The following is a 15,530-nucleotide window of genomic DNA, read 5'->3' on the forward strand; positions in this document are numbered from 1 at the left end:
CACCTAGGGCCAATCACTGCCTCTTAGTCTAACCCACCTCAGAGGGTTATGAGGATAAAATGTGGAGAACTATGTACAGCACCTTGACCTTGGAGGAATTGTGGGCTATAAATGTGTTTTGTAAAAAACACCCATGATTGCTGGTCATGCTGGCTGGAGTTGCGAATCCAGCAACACCTGAGGACCACAGGTTCCCCATCCTTTCCCTAGGGAACATTTTATTAGCTGCCGTGCTTTCTGATTTGGGAATGCTCAAAGCTTATTTTGGGAAGAAGGCCTCCAAACATCTGTTCTTGTAGAGGCACTTGGAGGTAGGCTCCAACTTCAGCCTTGCAGCCTGGCCTGAGCTTTTTGAATACTGTAGTTGACAACAGAATTATATACATGTTTACTCAGGTAAGTTGGCACATACTTTCACAAAATGTGCATCCTGCAAGAGGACTGCAACCTCAAGCCAGATCTTGGGCCACCTGCGCCCTGTTGCGATGGATCAGGTTTTGTTACAGGTGCGGGTTCAGAGGACTCCCTCTCGCCCCCGGGTTGCAACATCTTTCCGCCCCACGCGGTTTTCCAAGCTGCGCGTTCAGGTGCAGAAGGCACTTTTTGCGAGTTATCTTCTGAATAGCGTAGGATTAGAGAAACCAGGAAACTGGGCGGGGGGCACCACCATGGCGGGTGAGAGAGAGCGGGTTCCTCGGCGTATCTGGGTCTGCGGCGGCGATGGCGGAGCTCGGCTTGCCCGTGGCTTGGGCCGCGGGTTCAAGCGGCGCCCCCGACCCCGAGCTGGCCAAGGCGAGCCGGTGGAGCCCGAGGGCGAAGCGGAGCCGAAGAGGCGACCTCGGCGGCAGGCGCCCTTCCTCCTCGCCCTTGTGCAAGGGACCCCAGCAGGCCCAGGCCCGACCCCGAGGAGCCATGTCTGCTCCCTCCCCTCCGAGGAGCCGCGTCCAGGGGTCCGCGCGCCCTGAGCCGAGGCCTCGCTGCGTCTCCTCGGCGCTCTTCTGGCTCCGGCGGCCAGGCCGCGCTCTCGCGAGAAGAGGCGGCGCGGCGGCTGAGGGAACCCGCGCCCAGGTGCGGCGGCGTCTCCGCCCTGGGCCGCCTGCTGCTGCTGCTTCCTGGGCTGGAGGCGAAGGGGCGCCTCGCCTCATGCCTGCGGGGCGGGGGGCCGCGCCTGCCTCCGTCGCCCCGGACTAGCCGGCGGCGCTGGCCATGGCCGAGGCGGGCGCTGAGGAGACCGGCGGCGGCGGCGGCGGCAGCCAAGGGCTGAGGGCAGCGGCGGTGGCCGGCGCAGGTGAGAGAAGGGCGGCGGGTTTCGCGCCTTTCGCCGGCCTTGCGACGGGTAGGACTAGATGACCCCTGGGGGTCCTTCCCGAGCCTGTAGTTCAGCGAGGCCAGCTGAGTGTGGAGGAGGCGGGAGGCGCGGTTCCCTCTCTTCCCCAGGCATTTAATTGATGGGGTGCTTGGCTTTCAAATATCCCAGCCAGGGCAGCCCCCGCGGCGCAAAGGGGGTTTGCGGGGAAAGAAAGCGCCGCCAGGCAATAGCCGGACTCGAAGCAACTTGGCCGAATTTCCCTCTCCCCCCTTCAGCCCCCAAACAAACGGAGACGCGCCCGAGGGATGGAAGAATAAGTGGGGCTGACGGGCGGGTGAGCGGGATGCGAAACTTCCTCCGCCTCCTCTGCGCTTCGCTGCCACGACCTTTATTTCGCCTGCCCTACTTTTGCAACATGTGCCTGACCTGGCTGTCCGACACGTACATTTTAAATCTGTCCGGCTGGTCTTCGTCGCGCAGAGAACAAACTTGCTGCCCGCCTCCCTTTCTACTTCAATTTTCTCCAAATGACTTTTTTCCCTCTCGGAAAAAGCGGGGGAATAGGAAGAGGAACCTGCAGCGATGCTTTAGGAATCCCCTCTGGAGCTTTTAAAATGTGTCCTGGTGGAACTCCAGTTTTCTGAAATAAGTGACTAGCCGTGACATCAGTTGGATACATAAACTAATACTTGTTGTGTATTTTATGTTTGACAGAGCAGGTTAAAATCAGTCCCAATTTGGGTGTGATTTCTACATTGTTCAACTGAAATATTGGGATGCATTAAATGCTGCTAAATGCAGTCCAAATGCACTTTTCTGTGTATAGTCTATAGAATTATAGATATATGCAGATGGATAAATCGTTTTATCATTTGGCTGGAGCTGTTCTGTAATCGGAGTCGCATATCCTTGGAGGTCCTGATTCTTGGTGTACAATATGCTGCAATTTTATCTACAGTTAATTTTAAAATATGTTTTTACTCCTTAGCTTTTTAACAATTTTGTATGTGTCAAAATAATTTTTTGCCATGCTGTGGTACTTTAGGTTATGGATTATTTTTGTGAATATTAATATCCCTTGTTCTTTAAATCTGAGGGTCAAGTGATATATAGAACAATGTTAAAGTGTATAGCTTCCTTCTTAACACTTCAAAGTTGTCAAAATTTAAATCTAGAAAAGTATATGCTAATTGTGTTCCAATTTGAGGCGGTTTTCTGTTGTTGTCATTTCTATTTTACTTCACACTAGAGAAGTAGCATATATACCGTAAGTTCTGTCTTCAAAAAGTAGGTCAAGTCCTATCTTGTTTCGAGGCTGGTATTTTCCTTGCAAAGTTTATGACTGGATTGTTTAATTTTCCAGTTTTCACCTATTAAGAAATAGTTATCAAAAAAAACCTATAGGCCATGTTACTGAACTCCAGGAAAAAATCCAGCTCCTAAAACGTACTGGATCTTTCTACACCCTCCTTTTCTGATGCTGAACTAAACAAGGTGGATCAGCTAGAGCAAGGATGGGGAATTATTTTGGGCTCTATGGCTGTGGGATGCAGGTGACGCTGTGGTCTAAACCACTGAGCCTTGGGCTTGCTGATCAGAAGGTCAGTTCAAATCCCCGCAACGGGGTGAGCTCCCGTTGCTCGGTCCCAGCTCCTGCCAACCTAGCAGTTTGAAAGCACGTCAAAGTGCAAGTAGATAAATAGATACCGCTCTGGCGGGAAGGTAAATGGCGTTTCCGTGCGCTGCTCTGTTGGTGTTCCATTGCGCCAGAAGTGGCTTAGTTATGCTGGCCACATGACCCGGAAGCTGTCTGCGGACAAACATCAGCTCCTTGGCCTATAGAGTGAGATAAGTTCCGCAACCTCAGAGTCGTCCGCGACTGGACGTACCCTTACCTTTACATTTTACCTTTACCTTTACCAGGGGTACCTTTACCTTTACATTTTAAAGATCGTCTTCCTTGAACATGTTTTAACAACGAGTCCGTAAGTGACTGTGGAGGCCAATTTCTGGTTCCACATGTTCTTCCACAGTGGGGACATAGGTTTCTAGGCGGGAGCTGATCGTGGTGAGGGTTTGCCAAACGTGCCTTCCTCTCAGCACGTTTCTCCCTTTCGTCCTGAATTCTAGCGTCTTCAGAGTCCATGACACCTTTGGTAAAGGCTGTTCTCCAATTGGAACGCTCGCAGGCCAATGTTTCCCAGTTTTTGGTGTTTATACTACTTTTTTGGGGTTTGCCTTGACAGTCTTTAAACCTCTTTTGTTGACCACCAGCATTTCACTTTCCATTTCTAACTTCAGAATAGAGTAGTTGCTTTGGAATACGATAATTAGGCATGACCAGCCCAACAAAGTTGATGTTGAAGAATCATTTCTTCGTGATCTTTGCTAAGTACACTGGCATTAGTTCGCCTGTCTTCCCAAGTGATATGTAAAAATTTTCGGAGACACTGTTGATGGAATCTTTCAAGGAGTTGGAGATGGCGTTTATAAGTGGTCCGTGTTTCATAAGCATACAATAAGGTTGGTAGTACTATAGCTTTGTAAACAAGCATTTTGATTTCCATGCAAATGTCCCCGTCCTCAAACACTCTGCCCTTCAATTGGGAAAAACCTGCACTCACCGAGCTAAGGCAATGCTGGATTTTGGCATCAATGTCGGCTGCAGATGGGTTTTTTTGTGCTTGTTGGTGCAGCACTTTGGTTTTTTGGATGTTGAGCATAGGCCAAGCTTTCCGTAGGCTTCTGCAAAGATATTTAGGATGGTTTGGAGGTCATCCTCTGAGTGTGCACACACTACGCTGTCATCAGCATATTGAAGCTCTATGATGGAAGTTATGGTAACCTTACTTTTTTGCTTTCAGCCTGCTCAAGTTAAAGAGCTTTCCATCTGTTCAATATGATTTTTACCCCAGTGGAGAGTTTCCCTTCGACAATGTGTAGCAGCATGGCAATGAAAATAATAAATAGGGTTGGGGCGATAAAACCCTGTGTAGAGGAGTGGTGGCTGTAGCAACAGAGAAGGCCAGCGGTCTGGTTTGTGCAGTGAGATGATGCTTTAGCCTGCCGAGGGCCCTCCTGCAAATCCCATAAATAGTTTTCTTTTAAATTTAAACCATAAAGATACAGGGAATATACAGAGTGGTTGTCACAAACATGTTTGCACAGAGCAACACGCTTGGAGAGGTGTATAGCTGGAGTATTTTCGGCATAAGCTTTATATTTCCTATTCTGTTATCACGTCTCATTTGGAACTTAGAGGAACAAGGGTGATAAGTGAAGAAATTGTTACTCTTCTGAAAACTTAAATATAGTGAAATGTCTTTTATGAGTACTTTCTAAAACTCCATTATTGCCCTTTCACAATCTCTACCTCCCCCCCCCTGCTCTCCTGCCATATTAAATGCCAAATGGCAGTGCCCTTGTATTTATATAAATAGGTAAATGTTCTTCTGAATTTTAATTTAGGTGAAATACTATATAATGGCTTCTAGGTGGAATAGATTTGAACAATAAAGAACTATTTGTTTACAACTCATCACTAAAACCTTATGCACATAATCATTAGTAATGTATTTCAGATGGGAGTTTTACAGCAGATCTGTTCAGATGCTCATGCTTGGAAAAATTCAAGTTATAAATAGTTAAAAAGCAAGCAGTGTGTTAAATTGAGATGGTTATTTATTAAAACCACATAATAATTACAGAATTTTTTTTCTTTTTCATTTTTTAGAAAAAAGAATTTGAAACTCCCACTCAGCCATGAAGCTCGTTTTGCGCCCTTGAAACAGTCACTTATCTTAACCTACCTCACAGAGTTGTTGGGAGGATAAAAAGGGAATGAGAACCATAAAAAGCCTTGATCTTTTTCAACAGCAATCCATTTAAGCATTTAATACCAGCGGCACCAACCTTACCCCATATTCCCCCAACTACAGTAATCACTTCTCCCTGCATATTGCTTCCACGACGAACATAATGCTCCCCACCTTTCTGTCCCACTGCGGCCTTTCCCGGGGGGCGGGGGGGGGACATACCCAGAAATTGGAGAACAACACTCCACTTGTGAAGCACACAGTGAATATTTCTCTCCACCATTCCCCTGTGACATGTTACAAAAACAGCCACAAAACATTTGGGCAACTTGATATATATTAAAAATTTACACCAGTAATGGCATAATTTGTAATGCTGCATTTACACAGACAAAAAAGAAGTGATGAAACACTGGGAATAAAAACACACAAAGCCAGGAATTCAGGTGCACACACCAACACTGTTCTTTGATTGCTATGAAAATTCAGGAGTGGAATGTAGCAAACACAAACAAGCTTCACACACAGACATGCATTTGTGTGTGTGCACATGCTATTCAGCTTGTCGTTGTTTTTGCTCACTGCCTGCAGGGGCAGACTTTGGTAATATGGTACCCTGAGTGAGGACATAATTTGCCCCCACCCCGCCATCCAAACATTCTTATTTTCAGAGTAATTCCTAATGGTGCAGTTAGTTTTGTATGGATCTTCTCAGTAGGTACCCATATAATTAGTTGTTGTTGTTGTTGTTACTACTATTTTGTGTCCCCTTGGTTCAGCGCCATGTGTGGGGGAACTACCTGCATTGCCCTAAACCTGGTGCAGCTGCCGCCTTGGGCCAGTTACTAACTATCAGCTGAACCTATCCCTTATGGCTGCTGTGAAGATATAGAAGGTGGCTGCAAAAGGGGAACTTCTTTCTTGCATTATAGACATCAGTTTTTGCTTCCTTTAGTCAAACTGATTGTACTCTAAAGGGGCATTTTCCCCCCTGTCCCCAGATTAGTACACCTCCAAGGCTTCAACCAGTCTTAATCTGGCCTGTTTTTTGTGTGCTTAGATGCAAAAACCCAATTGTATGCAAATGAGTTCACTCCCAGGTTGGTATAGCATGGCCAAGGGTAAAGCATCACCATAAACCCTTATCTGGCCCCTCCTCACAAGAAAACCTAGGCTGCAATCTTCTACCCACTTACCTGGAAGTAAGACACATATACTTTTTCTGAATAGACATCTACTCTTGTACTGAGAGTTAACAATACAGATTTATTTTTTTTAATTGCCTGGAGTTTAGAAGACATGCCTTATCCCCTTTGCAGAGTTTTCAGTTTGCATGTGCTTTTTCTGTTTCTTTGCAAGGGTGGAAGATTCTTTAGCACTCACCCACATTTACTCTGTAGTAGAATCAGCAGGTAATAATTTAAAGGGAGTACCTGATCTCAAATGGAGATTACAAGATTGGCTAAAAACATTGAAAGCAGCCAGTCTGGTTTATCTCACAATAATCATTTAGAAGGTTAAGACTTGTCTACATAGCAGTTGACGCCAAAGTTGAGGGACATTGCCATTCAAATAGTGTGTGCGCGCCACATCATGTGATTGATTATGAGGGATGGGGCTTACCTGCCTCCCCCTATTTTATTCAAGTTTTATTCAATACATGTGTATTCTTTGTACCTCCTTCTTGGCACCCCTGCCTGTTGGAAGATTAATATTCTGCAAGGTGTGGATAAGAATGTAGGGGTAAAAAAAATCCCCATTAACAATTCTGCAGAATGTTGTGATCTGTTGTAGATACAGGGTGTAAAAAAAATTGGGTCATTCAGGGATGCCTGGATTTGAGTCACAGTAATCTGTTTACTTTCCCTAAAACGGAAGCACAATTGGCCGTTATATTTACTGCAATATCCCAATATTAAACACCTACAACAGTGGGTGGTGAACCTTCTTGTTGCTTACCAGCTATCACAAGGGTGCTAGAAGGCATGTTAATAAGGCAAATGCTGTAATGGTCTTAAGTACTTTCTTATGTGTTCATTATATTGAAGTGCTGAGAGTAAGAGCTTCATTCACGCAAGCAAGGCATGCTCAGTCCATTTTAGCCTTATCATTTTCCACATCATTCAAGTTGCTGCATATTTCTAATGAATTATAATTCTCAATCTTCTCTTTACATGCAAATATAGTTGCTTGTACTGTGAGAGAACAGGTGCAAATTAAGAAGTATCTGATTATTTAGTCAAGTTTCTTTCCCTCATGTTTATTTGACTCCATCCTCTGATTAACTACTTGATCATGCAAATGAAATAGGTAAATGTTGAAGCAAGATAAGGAAAGGGCAACTGTGTGTAAGCAGGTCTATCATTAGCATTGATATGTGTACTGGAAAATAAATGTTAGTTTTTAAGTTTTCCCAAGACTCTTCATTGCTGTCTTTTGCAGCAAAATCACTGCTTCCCCTGGATGTGTTCTGCTGTTGTAATAAAGTCGTTGTGAACATGAAGAAAGCATAAAGACTCTTATGTGGCCTTATATGCAGCGAGTTTAGGTATTCATTCTGGGTTGGAAAACCTTTTATCTGTAGTTGCAGTGTATTTTGTTAATTATTTTTAAATGTTTTTGAGTACTTGTTTCAATATTTCCTGTAAAGTGCTTAGAGATTTTTATTACAATCAAACAGTACTGTATATACATTTTGCTAATTAGGTAAGTAAACTTAGGCATTCAGTGAGGGGTTGCATGACAGACAGACAGACAGGCAGACAGACATTTTAATTCTTATTGAGTTGTGGTATGCACAGCATAGTGTGGAGAAGAAAAGGCCAGGTGTTTAAAATGTGAATGCTTCAGGCAGTCACTTTTCCGTAGCCATTGTAGGTTGGGTTTGCAGCAGCAGTAGTTATATGGAAAGTTATACTAAAAGCTAATCCTCTTTCAGATGGTTTTCAACCAGCTCTGGAAGGGATTGTACTTTATCTAACGGTCTGGGAGTGATATTAGGTTTGTCATTCTCTTAAGGGTCAAGTAATTTTGGTGGCACAAAGAAACTTCTGTCATTTGACAGGTTCATATGCTAATGGCAACCTCTCCTAGACTGAGCTAGCCTAGCCACAGTTATATTTGCCTTGGTAACTGATATGAGGCTGCTTTTGAAGACAGTTCAGAAACTGTAGATAGCCCAGAACACTGTTCCTAGGCTGATAATGGGAATTAGGTGTAGAGAAAATAATTTGTGTTTATTGCAACAACTCTACCAGCTTCCAGGGACTTTCTGAGCTCAGGTCCAAAGTGCTTGTCATAACCTTTAAAGCCCTACACAGCTTTGGATCCAAATATTTGTTGGACTGCCTTTTTCTGCATCAGTCTATCGATTCCTTAAGATCATTATTTAAGGCTTTTCTCCTTGTGTCTCTTCAGCCTGATGTGTGGCAGAGAGCAAGCCTTTTTTTTGGTGGCGCCACACCTTTAAAATACTCTCCTAAAGGAGGTCCAGCTAGAGACTGCATTACTATCATTAAGGGCTTGTCCACACTTTTGCTTGTCCAGTGCCTAGAAAGAATGGGTCCAAATGACTTTCTGTGTTTTCTAGGCACAGGTCCAAGCACTTTTGCCTTTACCTCGCCACTTCCCCCCTGGAAAACTGCTCTTCAGTGCTAAATCGGAGCAAATGTCAATCCGGAGAAAACCCAATTGACGTTTATTCATCAGCGGTTTTCCCCAGGGAAAGCGGAAGTGTGTGGATGAATCCTTAGTCACCAGGCAATCTGTTTTCCTAGGCTTAAAGGACTGTAAACATTCTTTAACTTAGTGAAAATTCATTTTACCATATAGTTAAATTGTCTGGCAATGTTTTAGTTTCTTTTAATTTCCCGTATTAGCTTGTATTTGTTATTGTTGTTATTATTTTAAGTTTTACTTCTTGCTTCTTACACTATGGTTAGCAGCTACCCTAAGAGCATAAATCTTTGTTGACGGTGTGGGACATAAATTATGTAAATGGACAGATTGATTGACACAGAATAAAGAAGCATGTTTGTGATGGTGGAGCTCTTTTGTAAGGTTATTCACGTATTTAGGTCAGCAATTTTTTTCATTTCTGTCTAGATTGGTCGGAATACAGTACATACAAAATCACTCTGTCTCAACTTTGGCACTATTTTACTATTTGCAGATAATTTTCAGATGGAAGGAAACCAGTGTGTTGCCTCTGCGTTCTCAAGCCTTATGACTCCTATAGCCCAGCCCGTCACTGCCAACTCAAGTAATACATTTGGGGTGGACTTTCCAAGAAAACGCAAAGGAAGTGATTCTGATAACCAGTAAGTTGGTTGTGGGGGGTATTTCTGCCTCACTGTAGTATAATAATACTGGATTTGTGTTAGACCTATAGTTGCTAGTGTGTGTGTACATGTTATGCATCTAACACATCTATTTTGGGAGATATTTGTGTGTATATTCAGGAGCTACATATTAAACACATGACAGAACAGTGATAATGCATTTTCAGCTGCTTGTGCTTCCAGTTCCTATTCACACCTTTATTAATCTACCATGACATATTCTGTGCCTGGAAAAGTCTGTTCTTTTCTGTGCTTCACGCCATTTCCAACTAGCTGCTCCTTGTAAACTTCTTCAAATCCCACAGTTCTCAATAATTTTCCTAAACCAACATACATTTCCATATTTTACTCACACTGTCTGTTCTCATTCCTTTTTAACGTTTTTACCTCTTATCTGTTCTTTCCAAGAATATAATTTGATACTTCCCTGATATTTTGAAATAATAAAACAGCAGGGCTAGAAATCAACAACTGAAAACATTATAGGATTTAATTGGAGGGGATTACATATTTTAAAACAACAACAACAAATATTTAACCTAAAAACTATTAGATTTGGTACCAAGGTTCTCCTACTGAATGAAGCCTATCTGAAGGAGGGTATTGGAAAGCTCAGCTGTTTCAGGTGGCCTCCATGATGCAATGAAATTTATTCCTACTTTCCATTTGTCTAGTGTAGATTCTTCTTGCCACAGATGGTCTTAGTGAGTTAACACTATGAAAGTTTTTATGTACATCTTTATCTTTTCCAACAATGGCATCTTACCTCATCAGATACATCATGCTGCTTCTGTTTAGATTTTCCATAGAGTTGTTGAAAATCTGTTTCTGAACGACTAACTCCTATCTGAGTTCTCCAAAGTGCTTTTCATAATATCTCTTCATAATACTAAAAATTGACATAATACCAAAAGTTTTTAAGCAGAGGTTGGATGGCCATCTGTCATGCATTCTTCATCTGAGATTCCTGCACTGCATGGGGTTGGACTAGATGACCCTTGGGTCCCTTCCAACTCTTAAGATTCTATGACAGTACCCACTTTCTGAATGTGAGCATCTTTCAAATACTTTCTTGTTTAAGTTGGTTATGGCATCAGGGATATTTACCTGAATCTTTAGTGTACTATATTACAAGAATTGCTGGGAAGTTTTAAATTGCCAGATGATTAAAAGTAATTAACAAAAAGTTATGTCATGACAGATGTGATAAGGGAAAATGTCTATTAATTCTTAGGGTATTCTGCTATAGTTATAGTAAGGCCCAAATTGATTGTACTGGATGGGGAACCAGTGGCATGGGCCACTGGTGTAGCCCAGGGGGGCAGCTGCCTCCTCTAGATCAAATAAAACAATGGTCAGTTAAGTATTTCAAATCATGTTGGTTCTGCCCACCCCCCTAACAAAAATTGTGGCTACATGCGTGGGTACGCATCTGGTCAACACAGCCTTTCTGTTCAGCCTACTCACTTTCCAAGGCTCCATCCCCTCATTGTCATGCTTGACTCTCTTCTGCTGATGCCTGCTGCAGTTAGTTCACCAGCTGTCAGCATGTTCCCTTACTCAGGGAAATAGCCATATCTGGGCATTCTTTTCTGTGCTAGGAAGCACTCATACATTTCCAGATGCACTGGGGAGTATTCAGCAGGATGCAGCCTTTTTCAAAAGTGCTCAAGTATTTCAAGAACCAGTCGACTCCTCTCACTTCTCCCAAAGTGATAATCCCCTCTTTGGAGGCATGTTCAACAAAAAATAGTGGGGACTCTAGTTACAGGGTGGGATTCTTGCAGGAAAAGTAAGGCCAAAGAGTAATTGCAGGAAAAAAGATGCTCCGTAATTCCAGTGCGGGAGGAGAGGAAAAGGAGAGAGAGAGAGAGAGAGAGAGAGAGAGAGAGAGAGAGAGAGAGTAAAGGCATAAAGATGGGAGGAAAAACAGTGATTGAGATGCAGGAAGTGAAAGGAGAAGCAAGATGTCTCTTCTGTTGAGCTGTGGATTTGGGAAGTTTGGAGAGATGGAGCTGGATGGAAGGTAGCTGAATTTTATGCAGAAGTAAGTGGTTTGTGTATGTGCCTGAAAATGTACAGTATTTCTGTAACTGGATTTGTTTTGCACCGTATACTTTTTTGGGTTTCGTCCCCAAGTTTACACATGTGGGGAACACAGCCCTTAGACTGAAATGGGTTCCCTGCTCCTGCAGTACGTGAAATAACTTTGACCACAGTTGCCCTGGGCTTTTTCAGGCTGCAGCACAATCTTTAGTACCTCTTCAGCACAATAGCCACAAAAACCAAGGAAAACTCTTGGAATCACATTACAGTGGTACTTCAGGTTAAGAACTTAATTCGTTCAGTTCTTAACCTGAAGCTGTTCTTAACCTGAAGCACCACTTTAGCTAATGGGGCCTCCTGCTGCCGCCGTGCCGCTGGAGCACAATTTCTATTCTCATCCTGAAGCAAAGTTCTTAACCTGAGGTACTATTCCTGGGTTAGTGGAGTCTGTAACCTGAAGTGTCTGTAACCCAAGGTACCACTGTACTGGAATTCAGTCTTCTGTGACTGGTGTTCAGGGGTAAAGAAGAAAGGCATTTTTCTTTTATTTTTTGGCGTTCTTATGTGTCCCAGGTCTCTGCTGTAAGAAGAGTAAGGAAAACTCAGCATGATTTTCTATTGTAATTGTTTTTCATTCTTGATTTTGATGTCTTCTAAATAGTTTAAATTCTCTTTTCTCTAGGTATGCATGTGATGATGATCTCCAGAGCAGGTATAATGCCTTAACGAACTAACAAGCAAATAGTTAAATACAGTACTGTATTTTTGAATACCATGCTCAGAAGAGTTAAAGTGGTGGTTAAATGTATATTTGTGTTTCTACAAATTCAAAATGCTCATCAAGATCACTTAAAGACTAAATGTAAAGAACTTTCCAGAAATATAGTGTAGTTAAGTAAAACAGTGTTTCTGCTTCAGGTAAAATGGCTAGTATTCCTTATCTGGCTAGTAGAGTTAACGCTGAATTTGAGAACTGAGTAGACTGCTGAACTCCACTATTTACAGGGTATAAAGTAATCCAAGAAGATCCACCTGAGTCAGTGGAAGATCCCACAGAGACTGGCATATCCCTAGTTCTCGTGCATGTGTACTGATTGGTGCAGGCTTTCATTTGTTTGCTTGAGGGGTCATGGTAGTTTTAAGAGGATAAAGTCTTAACTTTCATTTGTTAGTGTTAAGTTTAGATTTAATCCTAGATCATGTTCAGGTGTGTGTATACATACATGTATACTTCCGTAATTAAAACTTGAAAAGATGTCAAAAACTATAAATAAGAGGTTTTGACAGTCATTTATTTATCCCCCATGAATACTCAGCCCCTACTTATATTTGTATATCAATATTTTCTCCCATCTCAAGTTATTAATTGCAGAAATCAGTATGGTTCTTTCTGCGTTCTCTTGTTGTTCATATAATAACTTTGCAACATGTTATATGGAGTTCAGCTTGTTTTTATTAAGTGCCACTGCACAAGATATGTCTTCTGCACTCTTTTTAGGGAGGCTCATAGCCAAACAGAGAAACGAAGAAGAGACAAAATGAATAACCTCATAGAAGAACTCTCTGCTATGATACCTCAGTGCAATCCAGTGGCCCGTAAAGTGGATAAACTCACAGTATTAAGAATGGCTGTGCAGCACTTAAAGTCATTGAAAAGTGAGTTCAGAATGATATAAAATATCCTGTTTTAAATGTAAAAACGGTGTACACCAGGGCAGAGTGACTTCCACAAATAGAAATACTACAGTGTCCTATGTGGGACAGATTGAGTGCCCAGCTAATGCTTTCTTTGATTGCAATATCTTTTGAGCAAGCTGCCTCTCTGTAAGGCATGAAAAGTGTCCTGGCAAGTCATGATGTTGCACCGACACAGCAATCCTTGCTTTTATTGCTGTTGAAACAGACCATTGGATTTGATGTTAAATTTAGAACAGTTTTCCACTGCTTTAAGTATTTATGAAAACGGAACCTGAAAGATGTTAGTACTGTAATTATTATTATTATTATTATTATTATTATTATTATTATTATTTATACCCGACCCATCTGACTGGGTTTCCCTAGCCACTCTGGGCGGCTCACAGCATGTATCAAAACATACAAAAACATCAAACATGAAAAACTTTCCTATACAGGGCTGCCTTCAGGTGTCTTCTGAAAGTCAGATAATTGTTTAATTCCTTGACATCTACAGGGAGGGTGCTACTACTGTGAAGGCATTCTACCATTTTCTTCTCTATGTTTATATCTGTTTAAGACTTAAAATTTGCTCTCTGTGGGTCATGGATAGGTAAAGGCCCGGGGGCTGGATCCAGCCCAATCACCTTCCATATCAGGCCCGCGGATGGTCCAGGAATCAGTGTGTTTTTACATGAGTAGAATGTGTCCTTTTATTTAAAATTCATCCCTGGGTTATTTGTGGGGCATAGGAATTCGTTCTTTTTTTCCTTTCAAAATATAGTCCAGCCCCCCACAAGGTCTGAGGGACAGTGGACCGGCCCCCACTGAAAAAGTTTGCTGACCCCTGCTGTGGAAGAGTATGGAAAAAAGAGTTTTCCATACTCTTTTGTCTCAGCTTTCACTTACAAACCTTTATGACCAGTTTGCATTTTTAAAAGTGAAAATGCCAAGCAAGTCTTGTCGCGTGAGCATATTTGTGGGACGTTTTCCCGCTAGTAAATCAATGACTTGGTGTGAAATCTCTTTATCTGTCTTTGGTCTCCTTTTAGAAATTAATTTATCATTTATCATTTTGCAGGTTCTTCTAATTCTTACTCAGAAGTCCGCTACAAGCCTTTTTTTTTACAAGATGATGAACTTCAACACTTAATTCTTAAGGTAAGTAAAGAAAGGTCAGGAATTGAGTGTTATTTCAACAGTAATTGCTTCATACTGGATTATTAACTTTCTTTGCCTTTCTCCAAGACAACCTCAAGATGACTGATACTGATATATTAATCAAATATAATAATACATTAAGAACTATTAAAAGCTACTTCCAGGTGGTTCAAGCTGCTGCCCCTCTCCCCATTCTACATGTAAACTGAAGAGGGCATGACAAGTTTTCTATCATTTCTGCTGTCTCACAAACAAATCATCCTCCAAGATTGACTTCTTCAAATTGGATCTTTGTGGTGACAATATGAATTTTAATGTTTTTAATCCTCTGGAAGGGAGGGTCATAAACACACCTGAACCAGACCAGAAATGGAACATCCTCTCTATTATAGAGACACAACACCATGTTCACCATTGCCTGGGCTGAGGGTTTCTTCAGGCTTTCTGGCCTTGGAGAGCCTGCTCACTCTCCTCTCTGTTTCTTAGGGCCTGAAGTATTCTAGCGGGCTGCCATACAGGGCACTCTGCTCTGCTCAGGATTCTGAAGGTCTAGCCATAACAGATGCATTAACAGTAGACCTGCTGGCCACCTACAGATTAACTGAGCACTGCAGCATGAAGGACGTACTCTGCACAGCAATGGTGTCTCCTCCAGTTTTAGTCCTCACACAAGTGAGGACTTGCAAACCCTTAGGTTTGTCACCCCCCCCCCATTTATTTGAATGACTTGGTTTGATTCCAATCTGTGCTTTTTTGCCCTCTAAAATTGTTTCCTGTTTTCCTGATCCAGTTTTGGGTTCACACAATAATCCCTATTTCATATTCCTACTTTATTTTACATTCATATATATGTTCATATTGTACCAGGTCCAGGCGCTCTTGGATGAAACTGATTTTCTAGATCCATTTGAATCAGCGTTAAGGCCTGGCTTTGGTACAGAAACTGCTTTGGTTGCCCTTTATTATTACCTCTGTTGGGAGAGAGACAGGGGAAATGTGTTCCTGTTAATTCTCCTCAACTTCTCAGCGGCTTTTGATACCATTGAACATGGTATCCTTCTGGAGCGGATGCCTGAGTTAGGGGTGTGTGGCATCACTTTGCAGTGGTTCCAGTCCTACTTAAATGGTCATTCCCAGAGGGTGTTGCTTGGGGAGTGTTTTTCAGCCCTCCGGAGCCTTCAA

At 42.5% G+C, this 15,530-nt stretch overlaps 1 protein-coding gene across 3 annotated transcripts in view; it reads left to right on the forward strand.

Annotated features, from left to right (window-relative positions):
• The first annotated feature begins 1,058 nt into the window (after window positions 1–1,058).
• The window catches only part of BMAL2 (basic helix-loop-helix ARNT like 2), a 44,303-nt gene continuing 29,831 nt past the window's right edge, over window positions 1,059–15,530 (forward strand). For 2 of the 3 annotated variants that reach the window (XM_077935704.1, XM_077935705.1), the window contains exons 1-5: window positions 1,059–1,288; window positions 9,296–9,443; window positions 12,193–12,222; window positions 13,009–13,166; window positions 14,269–14,348. In XM_077935704.1, coding sequence (XP_077791830.1) covers window positions 1,207–1,288; window positions 9,296–9,443; window positions 12,193–12,222; window positions 13,009–13,166; window positions 14,269–14,348 — 498 coding nt within the window. In that variant the 5' untranslated portion in view covers window positions 1,059–1,206. Of the gene's footprint in view, window positions 1,289–7,647; window positions 7,673–9,295; window positions 9,444–12,192; window positions 12,223–13,008; window positions 13,167–14,268; window positions 14,349–15,530 lie in introns of those variants that run through there. The other variant, XM_077935706.1, reaches the window with a different exon arrangement.

This window comes from Podarcis muralis, chromosome 10, assembly GCF_964188315.1.
Source record: "Podarcis muralis chromosome 10, rPodMur119.hap1.1, whole genome shotgun sequence".
In the NCBI taxonomy this organism is placed as follows: domain Eukaryota; kingdom Metazoa; phylum Chordata; class Lepidosauria; order Squamata; family Lacertidae; genus Podarcis; species Podarcis muralis.